The sequence below is a fragment of the Takifugu rubripes genome, chromosome 3, assembly GCF_901000725.2.
Source record: "Takifugu rubripes chromosome 3, fTakRub1.2, whole genome shotgun sequence".
NCBI lineage: Eukaryota > Metazoa > Chordata > Actinopteri > Tetraodontiformes > Tetraodontidae > Takifugu > Takifugu rubripes.
The window spans coordinates 10,810,324-10,828,805 of record NC_042287.1 but is presented as its reverse complement, the minus strand read 5'-3'; the positions used below and the strand labels follow the sequence as shown (position 1 = coordinate 10,828,805).

General features: G+C 40.9%; 4 protein-coding genes and 1 long non-coding RNA gene across 10 annotated transcripts in view; 3 read left to right on the top strand and 2 right to left on the bottom strand.

The window, feature by feature from the left end:
• kcna10a (potassium voltage-gated channel, shaker-related subfamily, member 10a) overlaps positions 1–2,797 on the top strand; it is a 6,553-nt gene extending 3,756 nt beyond the window's left edge. Inside the window, exon 2 of the mRNA XM_011602471.2 lies at positions 876–2,797. Within this exon, the coding sequence (XP_011600773.1) occupies positions 1,021–2,727 (1,707 nt within the window). The 5' untranslated portion in view covers positions 876–1,020 and the 3' untranslated portion in view covers positions 2,728–2,797. The remainder of the gene's footprint in view (positions 1–875) is intronic.
• A 4,701-nt stretch (positions 2,798–7,498) lies between these two features.
• On the bottom strand, positions 7,499–10,957 carry pnpla1 (patatin-like phospholipase domain containing 1). Its single transcript, XM_003963313.3, has 10 exons — positions 10,830–10,957; positions 10,305–10,527; positions 9,997–10,229; positions 9,494–9,559; positions 9,201–9,413; positions 8,890–8,950; positions 8,556–8,795; positions 8,334–8,451; positions 8,134–8,256; positions 7,499–8,047 (listed from the first exon to the last, which is right to left on the bottom strand). The coding sequence occupies exons 2-10, from the start codon at positions 10,510–10,512 to the stop codon at positions 7,963–7,965; spliced, it is 1,347 nt and encodes a 448-aa protein (XP_003963362.1). The 5' UTR covers positions 10,513–10,527; positions 10,830–10,957; the 3' UTR covers positions 7,499–7,962.
• On the top strand, positions 10,149–11,264 carry LOC115249200 (uncharacterized). Its single transcript, XR_003887913.1, has 2 exons — positions 10,149–10,428; positions 10,536–11,264. It is a non-coding gene; the product is annotated as an uncharacterized lncRNA (long non-coding RNA).
• A 101-nt stretch (positions 11,265–11,365) lies between these two features.
• On the bottom strand, positions 11,366–14,757 carry etv7 (ETS variant transcription factor 7). The gene is made up of 9 exons (XM_011602446.2): positions 14,577–14,757; positions 14,309–14,443; positions 14,063–14,227; positions 13,830–13,991; positions 13,105–13,203; positions 12,842–12,988; positions 12,392–12,534; positions 12,196–12,296; positions 11,366–12,106 (listed from the first exon to the last, which is right to left on the bottom strand). Exons 2-9 carry the CDS (start codon positions 14,415–14,417, stop codon positions 11,947–11,949), a joined length of 1,086 nt encoding a protein of 361 aa, XP_011600748.1. The 5' UTR covers positions 14,418–14,443; positions 14,577–14,757; the 3' UTR covers positions 11,366–11,946.
• Positions 14,758–14,884: 127 nt separating this feature from the next.
• On the top strand, positions 14,885–18,456 carry LOC101078453 (ubiquitin-conjugating enzyme E2 T). 6 transcript variants are annotated; one of them, XM_003963316.3, is made up of 11 exons: positions 15,015–15,081; positions 15,353–15,421; positions 15,738–15,918; positions 16,022–16,069; positions 16,553–16,659; positions 16,919–17,031; positions 17,157–17,226; positions 17,313–17,418; positions 17,505–17,603; positions 17,881–17,964; positions 18,218–18,456. In XM_003963316.3, exons 4-11 carry the CDS (start codon positions 16,064–16,066, stop codon positions 18,329–18,331), a joined length of 699 nt encoding a protein of 232 aa, XP_003963365.3. In that variant the 5' UTR covers positions 15,015–15,081; positions 15,353–15,421; positions 15,738–15,918; positions 16,022–16,063; the 3' UTR covers positions 18,332–18,456. The 6 variants fall into 6 exon arrangements, with proteins under 6 accessions (XP_029689995.1, XP_029689994.1, XP_003963365.3 ...); XM_029834132.1 differs by lacking the exon at positions 15,015–15,081 and adding an exon at positions 15,097–15,236; XM_029834135.1 differs by lacking the exon at positions 17,881–17,964 and having other exon boundaries at positions 14,885–15,081.
• The last annotated feature ends 26 nt before the right edge of the window (positions 18,457–18,482 follow it).

The following is an 18,482-nucleotide window of genomic DNA, read 5'->3' as shown; positions in this document are numbered from 1 at the left end:
GAGTCATTCTGATGCCAATTGAGGACATTGCTCAACAGCTAACAGTGGTGGAACTTGTGGGGAGAAGCATTTCCTAGAATTTTACTGTAACTAAAGCCATCATCCAGACCAAATGCTAAACAAGGTAAGGTGTGTGTTTGTTTATTTGTGGGGGAAATTTATAATGAGGGTTTCAAATCCATGTATACCAGAATAAACTGGTTTATAAGCAAAAATAAATAAAACTCTTGTCTTTAGCACAACTGAGTCAACTCCAATAACCCCAATAACTGTTCACAGCAGCATCCCAAATTGTTTTGGAAAGTGTTTGTTTATTGGAAAGTGTTTATTCCTTGATGTGACTTTTCTTGTGACGTGTTCTCCTGGGAAACTGCTGTCCCAGATTGTGAGCTTAGCTAATGAAGAATACAGAGCCTGGTCCAGATGTGCTCTTCCTGTGGTGTTATGAAATAGTTTTCATTAATTGCTGGTCAATTGTTGCTATGTACAATGGCCTGAACTTGATATATACGTATTGCAATTTATATACGCAATCAAGACTTGGAGCCTGTGTCTTGATCTGGGCCTTCTATTGCTGACCAACAGGTTAATTACATGCTAGCCACAGATTCCCTGTGCTGCCCTTGCCTTTAACCTACAGTATTTTGAATGTGCTGATTCAGTTTTAAATATGTTTGTTTTGGTTTTTGAGGGGTTTGGTTGTTGGTCTTATTAAGTATAAGAAAGTTCAGAAGGTGCACACTGTCAGTAAATACAAAGTCTTTGCAGCAGCTTTCTGATGCCCCATATTGTTCATCTGGAACAAACGATCACAAAACAAATCACTTTAAGAAGCACTGATGCCTTTTTTCTGTCATTTTTCTTTTGTTCACCAGGATAAAGAGAGAATAAAGAGGGACATTCCTGATTTGCCAAAGCCGGTTATGTTCATCCTGGTCGCTGCACCCTCCATCTGTCCCTCTGTATATGTGATAGCCTCATCCCAGTGTCTCAAGGCCTCGCACTGGCTGTGGAACAGCCATGGATGTAGCCTTGGTGAACTTTGAGAGTCTGGATGAGTTCAGCGAATGCCTGGAGAATGAGAGTTATCCTAACATGACCACAGCTCTCACAGTGGACATGTCCCAGGAACACAGCAGCCCGGGAAGCAGCTACCTTCTACAGGCCTCACCCTTCCACTACAGCCATGCCTCTATGTGGGGATCCACCTCATCTTCACCAGCACCGCATTCACAAATGCTCGGGGTTCCCTCCCAAACTACAAAGGTGCAAACGCCAAGCCGGAGGGGCCGCAGTGACTGCACCAGCATCATCTCTAACTGGAAGCTACTGCTGAACAGTGAAGGCACGACAGAGAGTGAGACCATCTTCAACCAGCTCGCCAAAGAGTGTTACGAGGACCTCTTTATAGACAAGCGAGGGCTCGACGACGGAGAACAGAAAGTCATCATTAACATCGCTGGTCTTCGATTCGAGACGCAGCTCAAAACCTTGGACCAGTTTCCTGAGACCCTGCTCGGCGATCCCTCAAAGAGGATGGACTACTTTGATCCAATGAGAAATGAATATTTTTTTGATCGGAACCGGCCCAGCTTTGACGGGATCTTATATTACTATCAGTCAGGGGGTAAAATCAGACGTCCTGCTAACGTTCCCCTCGACGTGTTCGCAGATGAAATTGTTTTCTATGAGCTTGGGAATGACGCCATGGAGCAGTTCAGAGAAGACGAAGGATTTATCAAGGATGTCAAAATTCCTTTACCGGAAAATGAAGTCTACAGGCAATTCTGGCTCCTCTTTGAGTACCCGGAAAGTTCCAATGCGGCCCGAGGTGTGGCACTGGTGTCTGTTTTGATTATTGTCATATCCATCATTATTTTCTGTATAGAAACTCTTCCGGAATTCCATGACGACCGAAACTCAGTCGTGCCCATAATGATACATCCATTCAACCAATCCATAGTCCATTCTTCTTCGACAGCCCCGGCCATCTTTGATCCCTTCTTCATTCTGGAGACGGCTTGCATTGCATGGTTCTTTTTTGAGCTGTGTGTTCGATTTTTGGTCTGTCCCAGCAAGAGAGACTTCTTCCACAACCTCATGAACATTATTGACATCGTATCCATCATACCTTATTTTGTTACTGTGGTAACAGAAATACTCACAACGCCAGAAGCAAGCTCTGGGCAGAACATGTCTTTGGCCATTCTTCGCATCATCCGCCTGGTTAGAGTGTTCCGTATTTTCAAACTCTCACGTCATTCCAAGGGGCTGCAGATCCTCGGACAGACCCTGAAGGCCAGCATGCGCGAGCTCGGTTTGCTCATTTTCTTCCTCTTCATTGGAGTCATCCTCTTCTCCAGCGCTATCTACTTCGCAGAGGTCGACGAGCCAAACACACAGTTTGTCAGCATACCCGACGGCTTCTGGTGGGCTGTTGTAACCATGACTACTGTCGGTTATGGGGACATGTGTCCCATCACCTTGGGGGGCAAAATGGTGGGCACACTCTGTGCCATCGCGGGAGTGCTGACCATTGCTTTGCCCGTCCCTGTCATTGTTTCCAACTTTAACTACTTCTACCACAGAGAGACAGAAGCCGAGGACAAGTGGCCCCTGGCTGATGCTGTTGAGCAAGCCATGAATACTGAACCCGAAATCAGTAAGGGCAGCAAACTGTCACTCAGCCGAGCCAACGGCATCTGGGAGTGTAACAAACAGAGATGAATAAAGTGAGATAATGTTCAAAACAGAACACAAAGGCCGACAGACTGGAAGGAACCGCTGTGAATTCCATCAACGAGTGGTCCTGTGTGGTCCATGAACATGTTTTCCATAAGACGTGAATACATTAGTATGTACATACAGGATGGGCTGTAGTTTGGTGCAGTGTAGACAACTTCATTAACCCTGATCTAAGCTCCTGATTATTGTTCGTATGTATTTTTAATGTTTTACCTCTGCCTTGGAGGTTATGTGGCAGCTGGAATCTATCTGTCTCTTTGTGAACAAAATAACTCCAAAAGATATGAACACGTTTTATTGAAACTTTTCGAAAATGATGACAATAGCCATAGGAACAGATAATTTAATTTTGGTGATGTTCCGGGTTTAGGGATGACTTTCTTCCAAGGATCATAGTTCAAGATCAAAGGCCAAGTGCTGTTGATCATAAAGCAATTACAATGTTATGCAACCTTGTATTAATACTGTCTATATACTGACTGGCCAGTCAGTATAGACAGTACACTACACAAGTACACCTTGCTAGTCAAAGGTTCAAACACTTTTTGCCTTCAGAATACTTACCCTAACTTCAACAAGTTGTTGGATACATTCTTTAGAGATTTTGGTCCATACTGACATGATAGGATCACACCATTGCTGCAGATTTGTGGGCTGCACATCTATGATATGCATCTCCTCTTCCACCACATCCCAAAGGAGCTCTACTGGACTGTGAATTGATAACTGTGGTGGCCACTTTTGTACAGTGACCTCATTTTAATGTTCCACTAACCGGTTAAATGTGATTTGCGCTTTGTGACATGGTGCATTATACTTCGTAAGTAGCCATTGGAAGAAGGATACAACTGTGGTTGCAAAACAATACGGCTTAAATAATGCTTAGTTGGTACCAAGTGAAAGTGCATCAAGAAAATACCCCCAAAACGTAACACCACCAGTACCATTGATACAAGGCAGTATGGATCAATGCTTTTGTGTTGTTTATGTGAAATTCTTACTATACCATCTGAATGTAGCAGCTTTCCAGTTTTGGTGAGCCTGTGCCAATAGTAACCTGACTTTCCTGTTCTTATCAGACAGGAGTGGCACCGGTTTGGTCTTTTGCTGCTGTAGGCCATCTTCTTCAAAGTTAGATGTGAGGTGTGTTTAGAGCTGGTATTCTGCATTCCTCAGTGGTCATTTGAGTTACTGTTACCATTCTGTAATCTCGAGCCAGCCGGCCCATTCTCCTTTGACCTCTCACATCAACGAGGCATTTGTTATTCACTGATATCTTCTCTTTTCCTGACCTAGCAAATCCTAGTTGTCCGTGTAAAACGTTTCTAAAATAATGAGACCAGCCCATCAGGCACCAACAGCTCTTAAATCCCCTTTCTTCCCCATTTTGATGCTGGGTTTGACCTTCTGTAAGTTGTCTGGATCACGTCTACATGCTTAAATGCACTGAGTTGTGACTGGCTCGGGAGCTTTTTGTGTTTTCAAGCACGTGAGTAGGTGGACCTAATAAAGTCTGGTGAGGTATACATACTATACTATACTATACTATACTATACTATACTATACTATACTATACTATACTATACTATACTATACTACACTATAGTGCAGGGAGAAGGTCTCTGCTCTCTGAGTGCTTTTCCAGTTTTAAAATGTCTTATTCTTTTTAGTTGTAACAGATACATACATAATATTACACATAATCAGTAGTATATTTGGTAGTTCTAATTTCAGCTCTTACTACAATCTACTCCTACTCTTTTTTATTTATTCTCTATCCATGACTATTTAACTGAAATTCAAACTGTAAGCTTTAATTAGTTTTAGAAGACAAGGGCAAGAGGCAAAAAAATAATCATAGTTTGATCTTTAGAATGTTCATTTTTAAATGTGCTATTAATGTCTCTTTCATAACATTTTTGTCCCAGCTGTGCAAGAATTACTGGAAGGTGGAATATTTAACATGTCTATTGGGATCCAGGAAATTGACCTCAGAATAAATGTCTTGTGTGAAGTTTGTGCAAAAAAGATTTATTGAAATGTGTTTTGAAATTGAAATGTGATGCAACAGTTTGGAAAAGTTGAGTATGAATATCTGTCCAACATATATTCTGCCTTTTAAATTTTACTTCTTGCTTCTTTCAGTTCATTGTTAACTTAGCTTAACATCATTCAAGACTCAGTCAATGCATTATTAAGCATAAAATTCCCTTGATCATGGTCACATCTCTTATCTTGATATATCTTCTATATGATTATTTTATATATTTGTCAATGCCTTATCTTAAAACTTCCCGTCTCTTTCATGCATGTCTCAGAAAAGATTTGTGCACACTGGCTGTATCCAGATTCTTTATCAATACTACAGGATCCTTTTAATCCGTGTTGAAAACTGATATAACACTTACTTTTAATTTACAAAAGCAAACTGCAAAATTCTGATGTATATTTTTCAAAATGCTACGTCAGGGTTCAGTGTTCTAAGCCTGCAGTAACAGCTGTATTTCTGTTGAAATGAGCCTCAAACTCAGATTAAAAAAAAAAAAAAAAATCCTCTGAAATATTAAATCCAGATATTACATCGTATCGCTGAGGATTTAAACAGCTTTTGATATTAATCCTGCAGTCTCTTTCTGGTGATTTATCGAGAATGTGTGTGTGTGTGTGTGTGTGTGTGTGTGTGTGTGTGTGTGTGTGTGTGTGCGTGTGACTGTGACTGTGTGTGCGTTGTGGCAGGGGGTGGGGGGTTTCCAATATTTTGAAATCCTTACTACATTAATTCCACAGAGACAACATTATCAGACATTTATCTAGCCTTTTAATCTTGGGTTTCTCTACTCTACATGTTACTTCCAACATTGAAGGTATCTTGCAGACTGCATTTTTAATAATTTGTAACGAGTAAATATGAACGCTTTCAGTTTGACACTTCCCCTCAAGTGATAGTGTTTCGACAGAAGTTAGTATGTGATTAATAGTTAAAAGAAAAGATTGGCCACAGTGATTATGAAAGACAGGAAAGGACAGAAAGTGATCTTTTTTTAAAATTATTCATTTCATCAAAGTTGGACTTTGGGTTTGGAGATCAAGGATGGGGAAAATAGGGAGGCGAAGGAGGTAGATTAGACAGAAAACTGACAATCTGTTGTTGTTTTTTATAAACACACACCCACAAACACACACACATACACACAGGTTCATTACACTATTCCGGCTGTCCTGTGAGACCCAGCAACATCTGTTAAGGTTTGTTGATTAAGGGATGAGGATTAATCTAAATTATCCCGCGCAAATTGCCCACAGACAAACACAGAGTAGATGTTACTTATATAAGGCATGAGGTATCTTAAGGTCAAGAGCTTTCTGAAGTATTTTTCATAATTACATTTTTAGATTTGCAAAACATGCCTGGAAACAGCATGTTGCTGGGAAGTTGCTTGACCCAGAGGTGCATGTTGATGCAGTGGTTGAGGACTCTTTTAATGGACACAGTCTCCACATGTCAGTTGGTAAAGGTCACTTAAAGGTAACTGAAAAGGTCACGCTCATTTCTCATTGTGCTCTGTCTCTATCAAATCAGCCAGTCTGCACGGCCGTCTGTCCCCCAGCTCGTGCTTCTGCTTACAAAGCATCCGAATCGTATACTTCCATTCATATTCCCACCTGCGTTAACAGCTCCACTCACACATTTTGCAAAAACTGCTGTCTTTCCTGAGATTATAATGGCAGAACTCCCACATCTGGTCTCGTAAAGCAGGGGCTTTACGAGACCAGCTGTTCGGTGACTGACTGGCTGGATCAGTGGCTGGTGTGGGACAGCAGCAGATTTATCCCCATGATTATATAAAAGAATCATTCCCCAGGTAACACACATCTGTACAAGGCCAATATTAAACACTACATGTAAGAAAATTCTGTGAAAATTAAATCTCTGGACTTATTGTGTTATTATGGTGTCATTATAACCGTTGGGTTCATGTTGAGGTTAACTTGTGGTTAACTTGGGGGGATATGGATGTGAGTAGGTATATGAAAACATGGTTTTATTTATTTAAAATGCAGAGAAAACTAGAGATTGTGTAGTAATCAGTGTGGTGGGATGGTTGATATCCAGCCTGCGTTGTTGAAAATCACAGTTCAGTCTGCGAGGTCCCTCGGGGTTCTGTCAGTGGGATCCTGTATGTTCTCTGTGGAGACATGATTCCTGGCCTCTAAGAGCTGCCATCAATCCTGCCTTTGTGCAGCACATATGTCTGATCATATAATATATATTATATGATATAATATATATGATCAGGGGAGTGTTGGGATCAAATGCAAAAAAGGGAAAACTTTGTGATGTTTGTATTAAATTGAATTTGTTTGATGCTTTAGCTGATTACACAAGAAATCTCACACTGCCTGTGTTACATGAAGTCCAGTCAAGTTTGTGACCATAAAGTAAAAGAGTGCATCCTCCAAATAGCACATCACAGGACTCACAGTCACATCTCCTGTGTAAATCAAATTAGCTGTGCTGCTAATTAGCCCCCTGCAGCTGCACCCAGGAGTGATTTTACAATGCAACCTCATACATGTTCCTTTATACACAAGTCAGCTGATGAACATCTACTCTCACTTTCTGGTTACAGAGTCGACCTTATAAATGCATAATCTTGTTGAAGGTTGCCATATTTAAATGCTATCCAAATGAAAGCATTGTTTGTTTGTTTTTCCTGAATGAAAATAACAGACACGTATGACACACAAAAACTTTTTTTTTATGTGTTTACTTTATGTTCCAGTTATTTGTCATTGAAACAAGTTAAACAGTCTAGATCCTGAAATATTCTGATTATATTCTGATTATATTTTCTTCGTTAAATGCAGGTTAAACTTAATCCATGCCAACAATTAACACTTTTATGAAACAAATAAATATATTTTTTGTGTCCGTTGCTTATCAGCATTGTCAATACAGTATACACAGACACACGTCTGTTCAGCAGTAAACATAACATTTTCTTTTTAGAGGCACACATACATGGAATAAATACACTCTTGTAGCTTAAATAATTATTAATGAACCTTTATAGCTCGAGGTTGAATTCGATTGAATCGTCTGAAATATGATGACCTTCACAGTTTGGAATTCACAGGTAGATAAAATCAAAGTCTTGGTTTTGTAAAAATGGATTCTTGTGGTCTTAGAAGTTTTGCCTGTGTGTCAGGATGCAGTTAAGGTGCAGCCTTCCTCTGCTCCTGTATGGCTGCAAATAGGTGAGGTTTTAGCCACTTGAGAAGCAAAATGAAGGGTATCATCCTGATATAGACAAAAAACAAGACATGGATGTGAGGCATTGAAAAGGACAAGAAAAGGTCATTATTTTTCAAACAATATGCTCTTACCGGTCTTTCAAATTCTTCTCAAGGGTACAGATGAATATGTTGAACATGAAGATTGTCAAGAATCTCAGACATTGATAAGTCCAGAACAATAATTCACATGTCTGCTCATACAACAACTCCAGCCTGAATGACAGAGAACAACAACAATAGCATTTCTAACAGCTTGGTGCGCTGTATTGAGAGTTATACACTGTAAGTACCTGTGCCTGCCCTGGACTGCAGTGTAATAAGACACCATGACAGGAAGGAACAGGTAGTAGAGGATCCTCGCTGGAAGTCCAAACATACCGAAGTAGGAAACAATGCTTCCCAACAGAGCTAAAGAATATTGAAGAAACCGATTGAATTGCAGTGTGAGCAACTTTCTTTTTTAAAGAAAGTGTTATTTGTGCACCGTAGAATAAATGTTAGTGTGTGTGTACCATTCTTCATCATGCCAAAATGGAAAGAATGATTTCCATTTGTTTTCTGCACCTCAGAGTTGCCTTTCTTCAGACCTGCGACATCTGTAAATGATGTCAACGCCTCCCTGTCTCCTTCTGTCACCTCCTTTTTTCCCTCTGTCACCTCCTGGTCTGTTTCTCCAGGAACTGATAACTTCTCTTTGTTAGGCTTTAGTGGCCCTTGGAATTCTTCATGCACAGTCAAATATGGGACAAGATCTACACACAGTGGATGGTATGAAGGAATTAAAGCAGCTCAGACTGAGCACCAGAAGGAATTTTAATTCACCCTGAGAAGATAAAGATGTCTCACCTTTGCTGAGGAGGAAATTAATGGCATCTCTGTAGCCGCTTTTGTAAGCCTCTTCCAGAGTCTAATGAGAGGAAGAACAATAATAAAGAGAGCTCATGAAACCTTTAGTATTATTATGCTGCTCTTGAGCATTATTTTGGTCAAAGCATAGCAATAAACCACTCTTAAAATCAATTAAACCCACACACCCATGTTTGTTTTAGTAGTGTTTTTTAAAGGGAGTTTATGGGTGTGTTTAGGTTTGAAATTTTTGAAAGGAAACCCAATGAGAAAACAATGTTTAATATTACGGTGAAACTTCTTCAACTGACCTCCAAAGCCATGGGGTAGAGAGCATTTATGATCCTGAGAGTGTTGGCAATATTGCCCTTCAACGTGGTTCCGCTCACGACCATGTCCAACATGGAATTTGTGTCTCTGGGACAGATGTCAGTCTCTCCAGAAAACGGACACACAGTCAATATATCGCTGCAGGACACAGGCAGTACTGGCAGCATGCTAGTGAAGCCTCCGTCTAAATAATGCTGAGATGTAACATCATTAACATTGTGAAACGCATCAAGTATCATCACCAACGAGCAATTTGGGAAACAAAAAAACTCACTACTCCTTTGATGGATGGAGCCGTGATACCACAGTAACCAGGTACAAAGCAGCTACACAGCAAAGCCTAAGAGTGATAAACATGGTAAAAAAATATAGTTTTGTGATATAATGTCAATAAGAGATGTTGAGGAGGGGAGGCCAGAGAGGAAGAACCTTCAAGCACTGTACATCTAAACACAAACATTTTTTTTAAAAAGTACTCTCGGTCAAAACGGGAAGTTCTAAATAACGGAAGATCAACATCTGAGCCAAAAGGTTTGCTTCAATCAATACAGGATGAAAGATCAAAGGGAGCATTGAACGCTGTTTTTGATACTGAGTAAAGTTAGCTGTTTTAAAAAGCAACAGAATATTTCCTTTGAGGTCAAAATCAGCTTTGGCACGCCATTCTTTAATTCCTACTCTCATTCTAGTGAAAAGCTGTACATCTGCAGCTTCGCTGCCTCACCAGCCATGTAGCTCATCACACACCACTGATTTTACTGCATAAAACCAACTAACCTGGACTACATCCTCTTTGGACTCAAACTCAGACTTGATGATGAGCTTGCCATCATCCATTCGGGTCATGGCTACAGCAAGACGTCCATTGGCCAGATGGTGTGCGTTTGAAGGAAGATGCTTGTATAAAACCATTTCTAACCAGTGGAGAAGGTTGACTGAGGGGTTAAACGGTCCCAGCATGAAAGCCTTCAATTGTTTAGCAAAGTTAAGCATCTCATCCCGCATGGAGACTGAAACACAGGAAACTTTCAGTGAGAACTCGTGCAACAAAGATCTAGGTTTTGCAAAAGAAAGAAGCGTCTCACCCAGGCTGACTTCACAAACGACTGCAGCAGCAACCAGAGACCCTGCAGATACACCCAGGACACACGGTGCTGAGCGGATCTTCCACGGCACGTAATTCAGCAGACACTGGGCAACCCCTAACTGGTAAGTTGCCATGAATCCAGATCCAGAGAAGGAGATGGACGGAGGAACATCTTGATGATGACAACTGAAGACTCCAGGGGCCATTTTGTTTCCTAAAACCTGTTTAGGAGAGTGGCAGTGTTCCGTTCTATTTTTGATAGACAAAGCAGGAGCTGGCTGAGGTATCTAGTGGAAACTGGGTGTTGGCTTGAACATCAGACTTTTAATCCAGCCTCAATTGGACACACATAATTGCTCATAGACATGTGATAGCTTACTAAAAACAACACATATCAATGACCTTCTGTTAGTTTTACAAGGCTGGTTGCCTTCCTTGTAAAGTACCAAAAATAAAGGAACGTTGCACCAATTCTAAATCAGAATTTGAAATCGGTGCAATATTCTTAACCCCCCCACCATACCTGTATTTTTATTTCTTGCAAGATTAAATCATAGTGATTTATTCTTTTTAATTAAACATGCAAACTGTCAGGGTTTCTGGGTTGTGTCGGTCGTTGTGCTGCAGGGGTGGTGTGGGGCACAATTGGTGGCAGCTGGCACTGCTGGCGGGCGCACCTGTAGGCAATTTACATCGTGCTGCCTATTTAAGCAGGTTGCGCCTGCCTGTCAGTGCCAGGGTGTCTGCTTGTCTTGTGAGGGTCTTCTGTTCGTCTTGTCAGGGTGTCTGTTTGTCTCCCTCGTCTTGTGCTCCTGCTCTGTGTCTCCTGGAGGGCCGCCCCTGTTCCCTGCACCCTCCGCAGTCCTGGAGGGCTGCCTTCGTGTTCCTCGTGTGCTCCATGTTCCTTGTGTTCTTTGTGTGCCCCCTCCCCCTGTAAATAAAGCTTGTTTGACCATTTTACCACTGTGTCCTGGCCTGCGCTCGGGTCCTAGTCAACCCGTCCGTGACAGCAAACTGTCCGACCACATATCTGCTTTTACAAGTAATAAGTGACAAATATTCTTCATCAGCAGTTTTATTTGTACCAGTAATCATGTCACTTTACCTGATTTTCAGCTCAAGTCGAACATAGAACACACAGGACTATGGTTGCTAAGCCAAATGAGTGCGAATCATCCCTTCTTCCTTACAGGGCAATAATCACATGTTGAGCATTCAAATAAATAAATTATACAAACGTACTTTAACAAGCACTTTACAAATGTCACACACGTTGCAAAAATATGATTGTGACCGTTTTTGGTGGAAGCACTGATTTCTTAGCTGTTTTTAGAAAGAACAAAGAAATCACAGTATATATTTTTTTTTGATTGATTCTATACATGCATGGGTAATTTTCTGTAAATCAAATCCAAAGAGGAACACACTTAATTAATCAAAAATAGAAAAACATGACAGTTGTGCAATAAAAATCTTTATCCTCTTTTTTTTTTTTTTGTTATTATTAAGCAACAAAATAGATACAGCAACATTTGATCTGCCTGTTCCAAGCTTGAAATTCTAACATTAGATTTTGGCTCATCTGAAGTTATCAATTCAGCAACTGTATTGATTAAAGAAGATTTAAAAGGCAGCATTTGCTATGGAGGAGGCTGTGGAGATGCACGGTCTGGAGAAACCTCAAAATGATCCTCAGTCAAGTCGTGTGGAGAACTGGGGTCTTGCAAGTTCTCATCCAGAGTGTCTTCATGTATCTTGGATTGAGCGTTAAGATTACTGCTTTTTGGGAGTTTCAAAAACCTTCAAAGAAAGACAGAAGAATTAATGTGTTGTGTGTGTGTTCCTGTAATGAAAATACAGGAGGAAACTGAGCAGCAAAGGACTCAGACCTGAAGAGCAGTTTTTGTCCTCGCTCTTTTTTGATGATGTTCAGCTTGTAGTAGTGTCGTAAAGCACGGGACAACTTCTCATAAGTCATATTGTCTCTGCGCTGTAATATGAGATTTTTCAGTTTAATACAACTTATTTTTTCTGTTTTCTTCTCCATTTTTGCTGGTTTATTCCTTTGTACTGAGGAGCACAGACCTTGTGGTGTCCCCAGAGACGCGCCAGTCCATTTGGGTCCACCACTCTGAATACAAGCCTGTCTTGGTCTTCCCATCGAATGTATTCTTGGTAGCGATTGTCACACAACAGGTGATACACATAGTCCCACAGCAATCTGCACTCTGGTCACGAAAATGGCACATCTCATGTTAATTAGTGTATATAAGTAAAGTTAGAATTTTACTGCAAATTTGGAAATGATGCAGCCACAATGAAGTTTTAAAGTAATCTGTGTTTAATTGTGTAAGAACTGGATCTGATCGGCAATATTAATAACAGAAATTTTCTGTTTTTTCTTTATTTATTTCATCGTAGTGTCGCCTTTAAATTTTTTAAGCAGCACGCCCCCTGGTGGCGAAAGAATATAGATGGAATACTGTTTATAGAGATACTGCAGTTTTTAAAAAAATACAAATAAATCAAAATTACCTGGGATGTGGCCACTGACATCGTGAAGCAATGAGTGTTTTTCTTGGTTTGGTTTGGACAGGTTTAGTGGCTCTTGGGTGACAATCTCACTTTGAGGAGGGATCCCTGCTTGGTTTTGAGGCTCCACAGGAAAAGCTGCTATTACGTCTAAGAGAAAAGGAATATGCGAAAAAAGAGGAGGTGACAGGGACAAAAAATAAAATAAAATCAGCTATGCATGACAGTGAGAACCTGTTACTGATATTGAGAGGCGTTAGACCCACTAGTGTGTGTAACTGGAGATGGATACATGTAAACGATCACTGGACAATTTCTGACACTTTCCACGGCCTCTGGTTGGCCCGCAGTGGCGGTTACACTTGCTGCAATCAGGGGAAAATGGATGTCAGAGATATGAGTGAAATAAAAAAAACAGCTAAAGTGAAAGCAAAAGTGATTCTACAGTCAAGGAAAGCTTACACTTCACTACTTCTTTTTTCTTTTCTAGGTGCTCCCCACAATCACCCAATGCTTAACTTTGATTTGAAAGGCTGATCAACTAGTGGCACATTCTATCTTTGTGATAGAATGAAATGCAATGAAATGAAAGGACAGAAGGCAAGAAAAGCAATTCTGCACGGCATGTTTTTATATATATATATATATATATATATAATAAAACAAGATAAGATCAGTAAATGTGTACCTGTAAATCAACATGGTTCACCAAAGAAAGACAAAGAATGAAAGACAGCTTACAACAACTTTCAGGCATCTTTATCCCTGTACTAAATGGTTTAATGAATTATAATAATGTACAAACATTATGACTGAATATATGATTACCGCCTACTGCCTTTAACGATGCATTTAATGAGTGAATACTAGTGTCAGCATGATGTGTCTCTCAACCAGGAAGTGCTTCTATTCATATCTGTGTGGAAATTTAATATTACTGACAACTACTGAGAACTGCAGAACATTTAAGTAAATACTCAATCTGACCAACCTTGGCTTTTGCTGCCTGCGGCTGACTCTTGGGCACCCTGAGGAGGGTTCTGGCGACTGACTTTGCCGTCTGCGTTCACGGTCGGGAGTGGATGAGACCTTTTTTGGGGGTTAACCCGCCTTTGCATTTTTACACACTGCAGGATCTCGAACAGGACATCACCTGCAGAAAGCAAGGGATGAAGGTGAGGAGCTAAAGGAGTTGGCGGCCTGTAAATGTGGACATGCATTTACCCGAGCTGGGACAGCGGTGCCTGAAGTCCTCTTTGGTGAGCAGACACAAGGCTCGGCCGTTCATCTCAAAGCGTCCCTTCTCAGGCCGGCGCAGTGAATATTCCTTCTGTGCCCAGTGGAGCCAGAGAGCAACATCCTCTTTGTCCCACAACGACGGGTTGATTCCTGCAGGTCATTTGAGGTCACACACAAAATGGCTGTTAACAGAGGTCCATGGGGCTACTTTCCCAAGAAACAGAGACTCACGCAATCGTCCAGGTAGGCGCCACAGGTCTTCCAGAGTTGGGGGGCTGCCAACAGGAAGCTGATTGGAGCTGAACTGGTGCACAGTGACAGGAGTGTTTCCATGGAACATGGAGGAAGGATTGTTTGGTTTGCTTGCTGGATGTGAATCAAACAACAAGAACACAGATAATGAAATGAAATCTAGTCACAGCAGAATAAAAGCATTTAATCAATACTTTCCGATTATTGGTATTAGTCAAGAAGGTTTGCCCCAGAACCCTCAGCTTACCTTGCTCAAAGGTGACAGGGAAATGTTCTCCGCACAAATACACTCGATTGAACCATAAAACAGGTTCAGCGCGCTGTTCACAAACACACAATTCGCCAAAAAATTAATAAAAAACAATTCAAGTCAAAGTTTCTCAAATGCCATTCCACACAGATATCTAAGCAAAACTTGATTTGATCCTTCCGGGAAGTGAAAACGAAAGAAACACTATCCTTTTGGAGGGGTGTGTGCAGAACAGGCGGACTGGAGTTGGCGCAGTTCCCCAAACTGCGGTTTCAGTTGCGCAGCGGAACAAACATCAGAGGTGGAACAGGTTATGAGGAAGAGGGGGGATTTTCCCTATGCGCATTAGAAATATGAAAATATACTTACAACAATTTTACAAACAATTATACATAATGCACAGCATTGAAAAACAGCAGAGCAGTACGCGTGCGCTGCTCCTCCTCAAAACAACCCTCCGCCCCCGTAACAACTCTGCCTAGATCAGACCGCGACAAACCAGGTAAGAGATTGTGTAATATCAGCCACTCTTGTCTGTATTTGTCGCCATGGTGTATTTGGATTAAAACTTTTAAATGCCGAATGACAATTGGCACGTCAGTTTGAGCCGGCGTGTGTCCACGCGTAATTTAAGCAGAGTTCCTTCAGACATTTCAGGTTTACTCCAAATAAATATTATAATATATAACACGAACCTTCAAAATAATCATTTTGATACAAATGGTTTCGCAGTCACCGTTATTAAGATGTGCACATATCTCCTCTTTCACCAGTTATGTGGGTTGAAAAAATATCGCAAGAACTGGGTCGGCCAACGCGATCTGTGGCCGGATGGCTGATCAGTAAGTTCCTCAAAGTCAACAATCAGATCGTTGAGGAAAGAGCCGTGTCGCACTGCGGGATTCAACCCGGAGATACAGTCCTGGAATTGGGTCATGGTCCAGGACTCGGTCTGCAGTTTGCAGCTAAAATGCTCACAGGGCCCAGGGGGCACCTTATAGGGGTGGATTATTCTGAATACATGCATCAGGTGAAGAGAGAATACTGAGAGTCTAAAAAGAGTTCCTGCATTTTTTTATTCAGTGGAAGTCTGTTGTGTATGACATTGTGATGATATTATTATAAGCAGTATTTTAAAACTATTTTTTTAAATTGTAGATGGCAAGTAAGAGACTTAAGGATCTCGTGGCCAGTGGTAAATTGACCCTACACCACTGTGATGTTGCAGCAATGCCTCTGGGAGACAACAGCGTGGATAAAGTATTCCATTGTAACTGCTACTACTTCTGGCCTGATCTCAGGAAGGGAGGTGCAGAGATCCACCGGGTAATGAAACCAGGTGGGAAGCGACAACACTTGTGGATATCGTTACAATTAAGGCCTCATCCTTTTTTTAAATGGGCATTTCTGTACTTTTGTTTGCATCTCATGATCGTCCACAGGAGGTCGGATGGTGACCACGCTAATTCTGTCCCGCATCACTGATGCAGGTAAAAAGAATCTGTTTTCAGGGGAAAACTGGCACCCGGATGCCTACATGGCAGCTCTGAGAGATTCTGGCTTCATTGATGTCAGAATGGAAGACAAATGTGATAAAGATGTTGCTTATCAAGTCATCTTTGCAACTGCCTCCAAAGGCAATTAAAATGTGGTGAAGACTGTGTGTGTTTTATTCTATTTTTCATTTAATGTCAGTTTAAAATGATTATATGCTCTGCCCCAACAAGTTTTATTATCCTTGTCATTACTATTATTATTGGAATGAATTATATGTTGAAGATGCTTTTGCCAGGGGAATAGGTGAATTGTCTCAATGTTAGACCTGCAAAGACACTTCCCTGAAGTAGAAGATGGATGGAATAATTCAAATAACAGAATAATTTATGAATTTGATCAGTATTCGTATTATTACCTTGAAATGACAACCTCGATAATCTGTAGTTTGGTAAATCACTTCTTCTCCCGATCGCCAGATGGCGGCAGCAGCAATTTTAGGAAGCGAAGAAGAAGAAAAGCGCCGTCGTCCAGAGAGGGAAATCCAAAACTCTTTTTGTTTTTCTCAGATTTTATTCTTTGACAAGTAAGGCTCTATGTTTTTATACGCAATAAACTGTTTCAACCATGTCGAAAATGGTCGTTGGGTGGTCAACCCGTTGACATATTCAAGCGAAACCTTGTCGCATCGATGCTGCTAGCGAGAAATCCTTTTAGATTTGAGTGTCATGTATTGCCTTAAACTGTATCTAACTCTTTCTTTCTTTCTTTCTTTCTTTCTTTCTTTCTTTCTTTCTTTCTTTCTTTCTTTCTTTCTTTCTTTCTTTCTTTCTTTCTTTTATTAGCAATATGCAAAGGACTTCTCGTTTAAAGCGTGAACTCCAGATGCTCAGCACCGAGCCTCCTCCGGGGATAACCTGTTGGCAGACCGAGGAGCGGCTCGACGAGCTCCGGGCCCGTCAGTATCCCCGCACACCCTCACTACAATAATAAAGGCGACATTGCTTGACAGGGTGCTGCAATTTTAACAACTTTAACCTAACAATCTAATAAATAAGCTTCTGCTTTCCCGTTGTGTTGCAGAGATAGTTGGTGGAACCGAGACTCCATATGAAGGCGGAATCTTTACATTAGAGATCAAAGTCCCTGAGCGGTATTTAATTTAATGTTGGCATTGATTATTAACCTGCCGTTCAGTTATAAAGATTATGATACTGACCAGATAAATCTTTCTTCTAGCTATCCATTCGAGCCTCCCAACATACGGTTTTTGACCCCCATCTACCACCCCAACATTGACAATTCGGGACGTATCTGCCACGATGCTCTCAAACTTCCACCAAAGGTTGGTCCTGAGTTTTCTCCTTCTACAGTGACTGAGACTATATCAGTGAATAATAGAATAAAGTAGCAATTAACACCATTTTAAAGGGTGCCTGGAGGCCATCGTTAAACATCTCCACAGTTCTGACCTCCATTCAGCTGCTCATGGCTGAGCCAAACCCAGATGACCCCCTCATGGCTGATATAGTGAGTGTTTCATTGTTTTTATTCACACTATGTGTGTTTTGCCATACTATTTATGGGAAAACAGCATGGAGACAATTGTTTTTTCGCAATATAATGATGAGAATAGAACACAACATCCTTGTCTTTTGGAAATTGCTACTTTGCTGTCTTTGAGTACCACCGATCTTGTTGCCGTTGTGATGCAAACCTACCTGGGAAGCTGACTGAGAGATATACCAATATAAATGTGCGTCCACCACATGCTGTATAATTGGAAGCACACTTTTCTGAAATGCAGTCATCAGAGTTCAAATACAACAAACAACTGTTCACGGAGAAGGCCAGAAAGTGTACCCAAGAGCACGCTGTTCAGCAGAATAAAGTGAGTCTCTCTTCTTTCTGTCTGAATTCCTGTCAAACTATCTATTATTTGACTTACCGTAATTCCTGAGTGATGGGCGATATTTTCCTTGTAGTAGCTCATTTACCCACAAGGTGGGGCTGTGGTCACGCACAATTATCAATTGGATTGAGGCGGTTTGATTTCTCTTTAATGAATTCTAAAGTTAACGGTGTATTTTGAAAATGAAACTGGGCCATTCTCACAAAAATGCCTTGTTTGTGTCTTTGTTCAGGGTGTGATGGAGGACAACAAAGAAAACATTGAGGAGAGGAAAACCTCATCTCGTAAACGAGATGCTTTGACTGCGCACCAGGAGGGAGAAGCAGCAAAGAGATCCTGCTTGTAATTTCTAATTCCCTTGTTTTTATCAGTTTTCCCACCAGCTTTAATGCAAATATTGTTTTCTATTTCATTATCTAAATCTGTATATCTATAGATTGATTTTGCCTCAATAAAGATTTTTAAAGTGAATTTATAATTTGAAATGCTCATTGTAA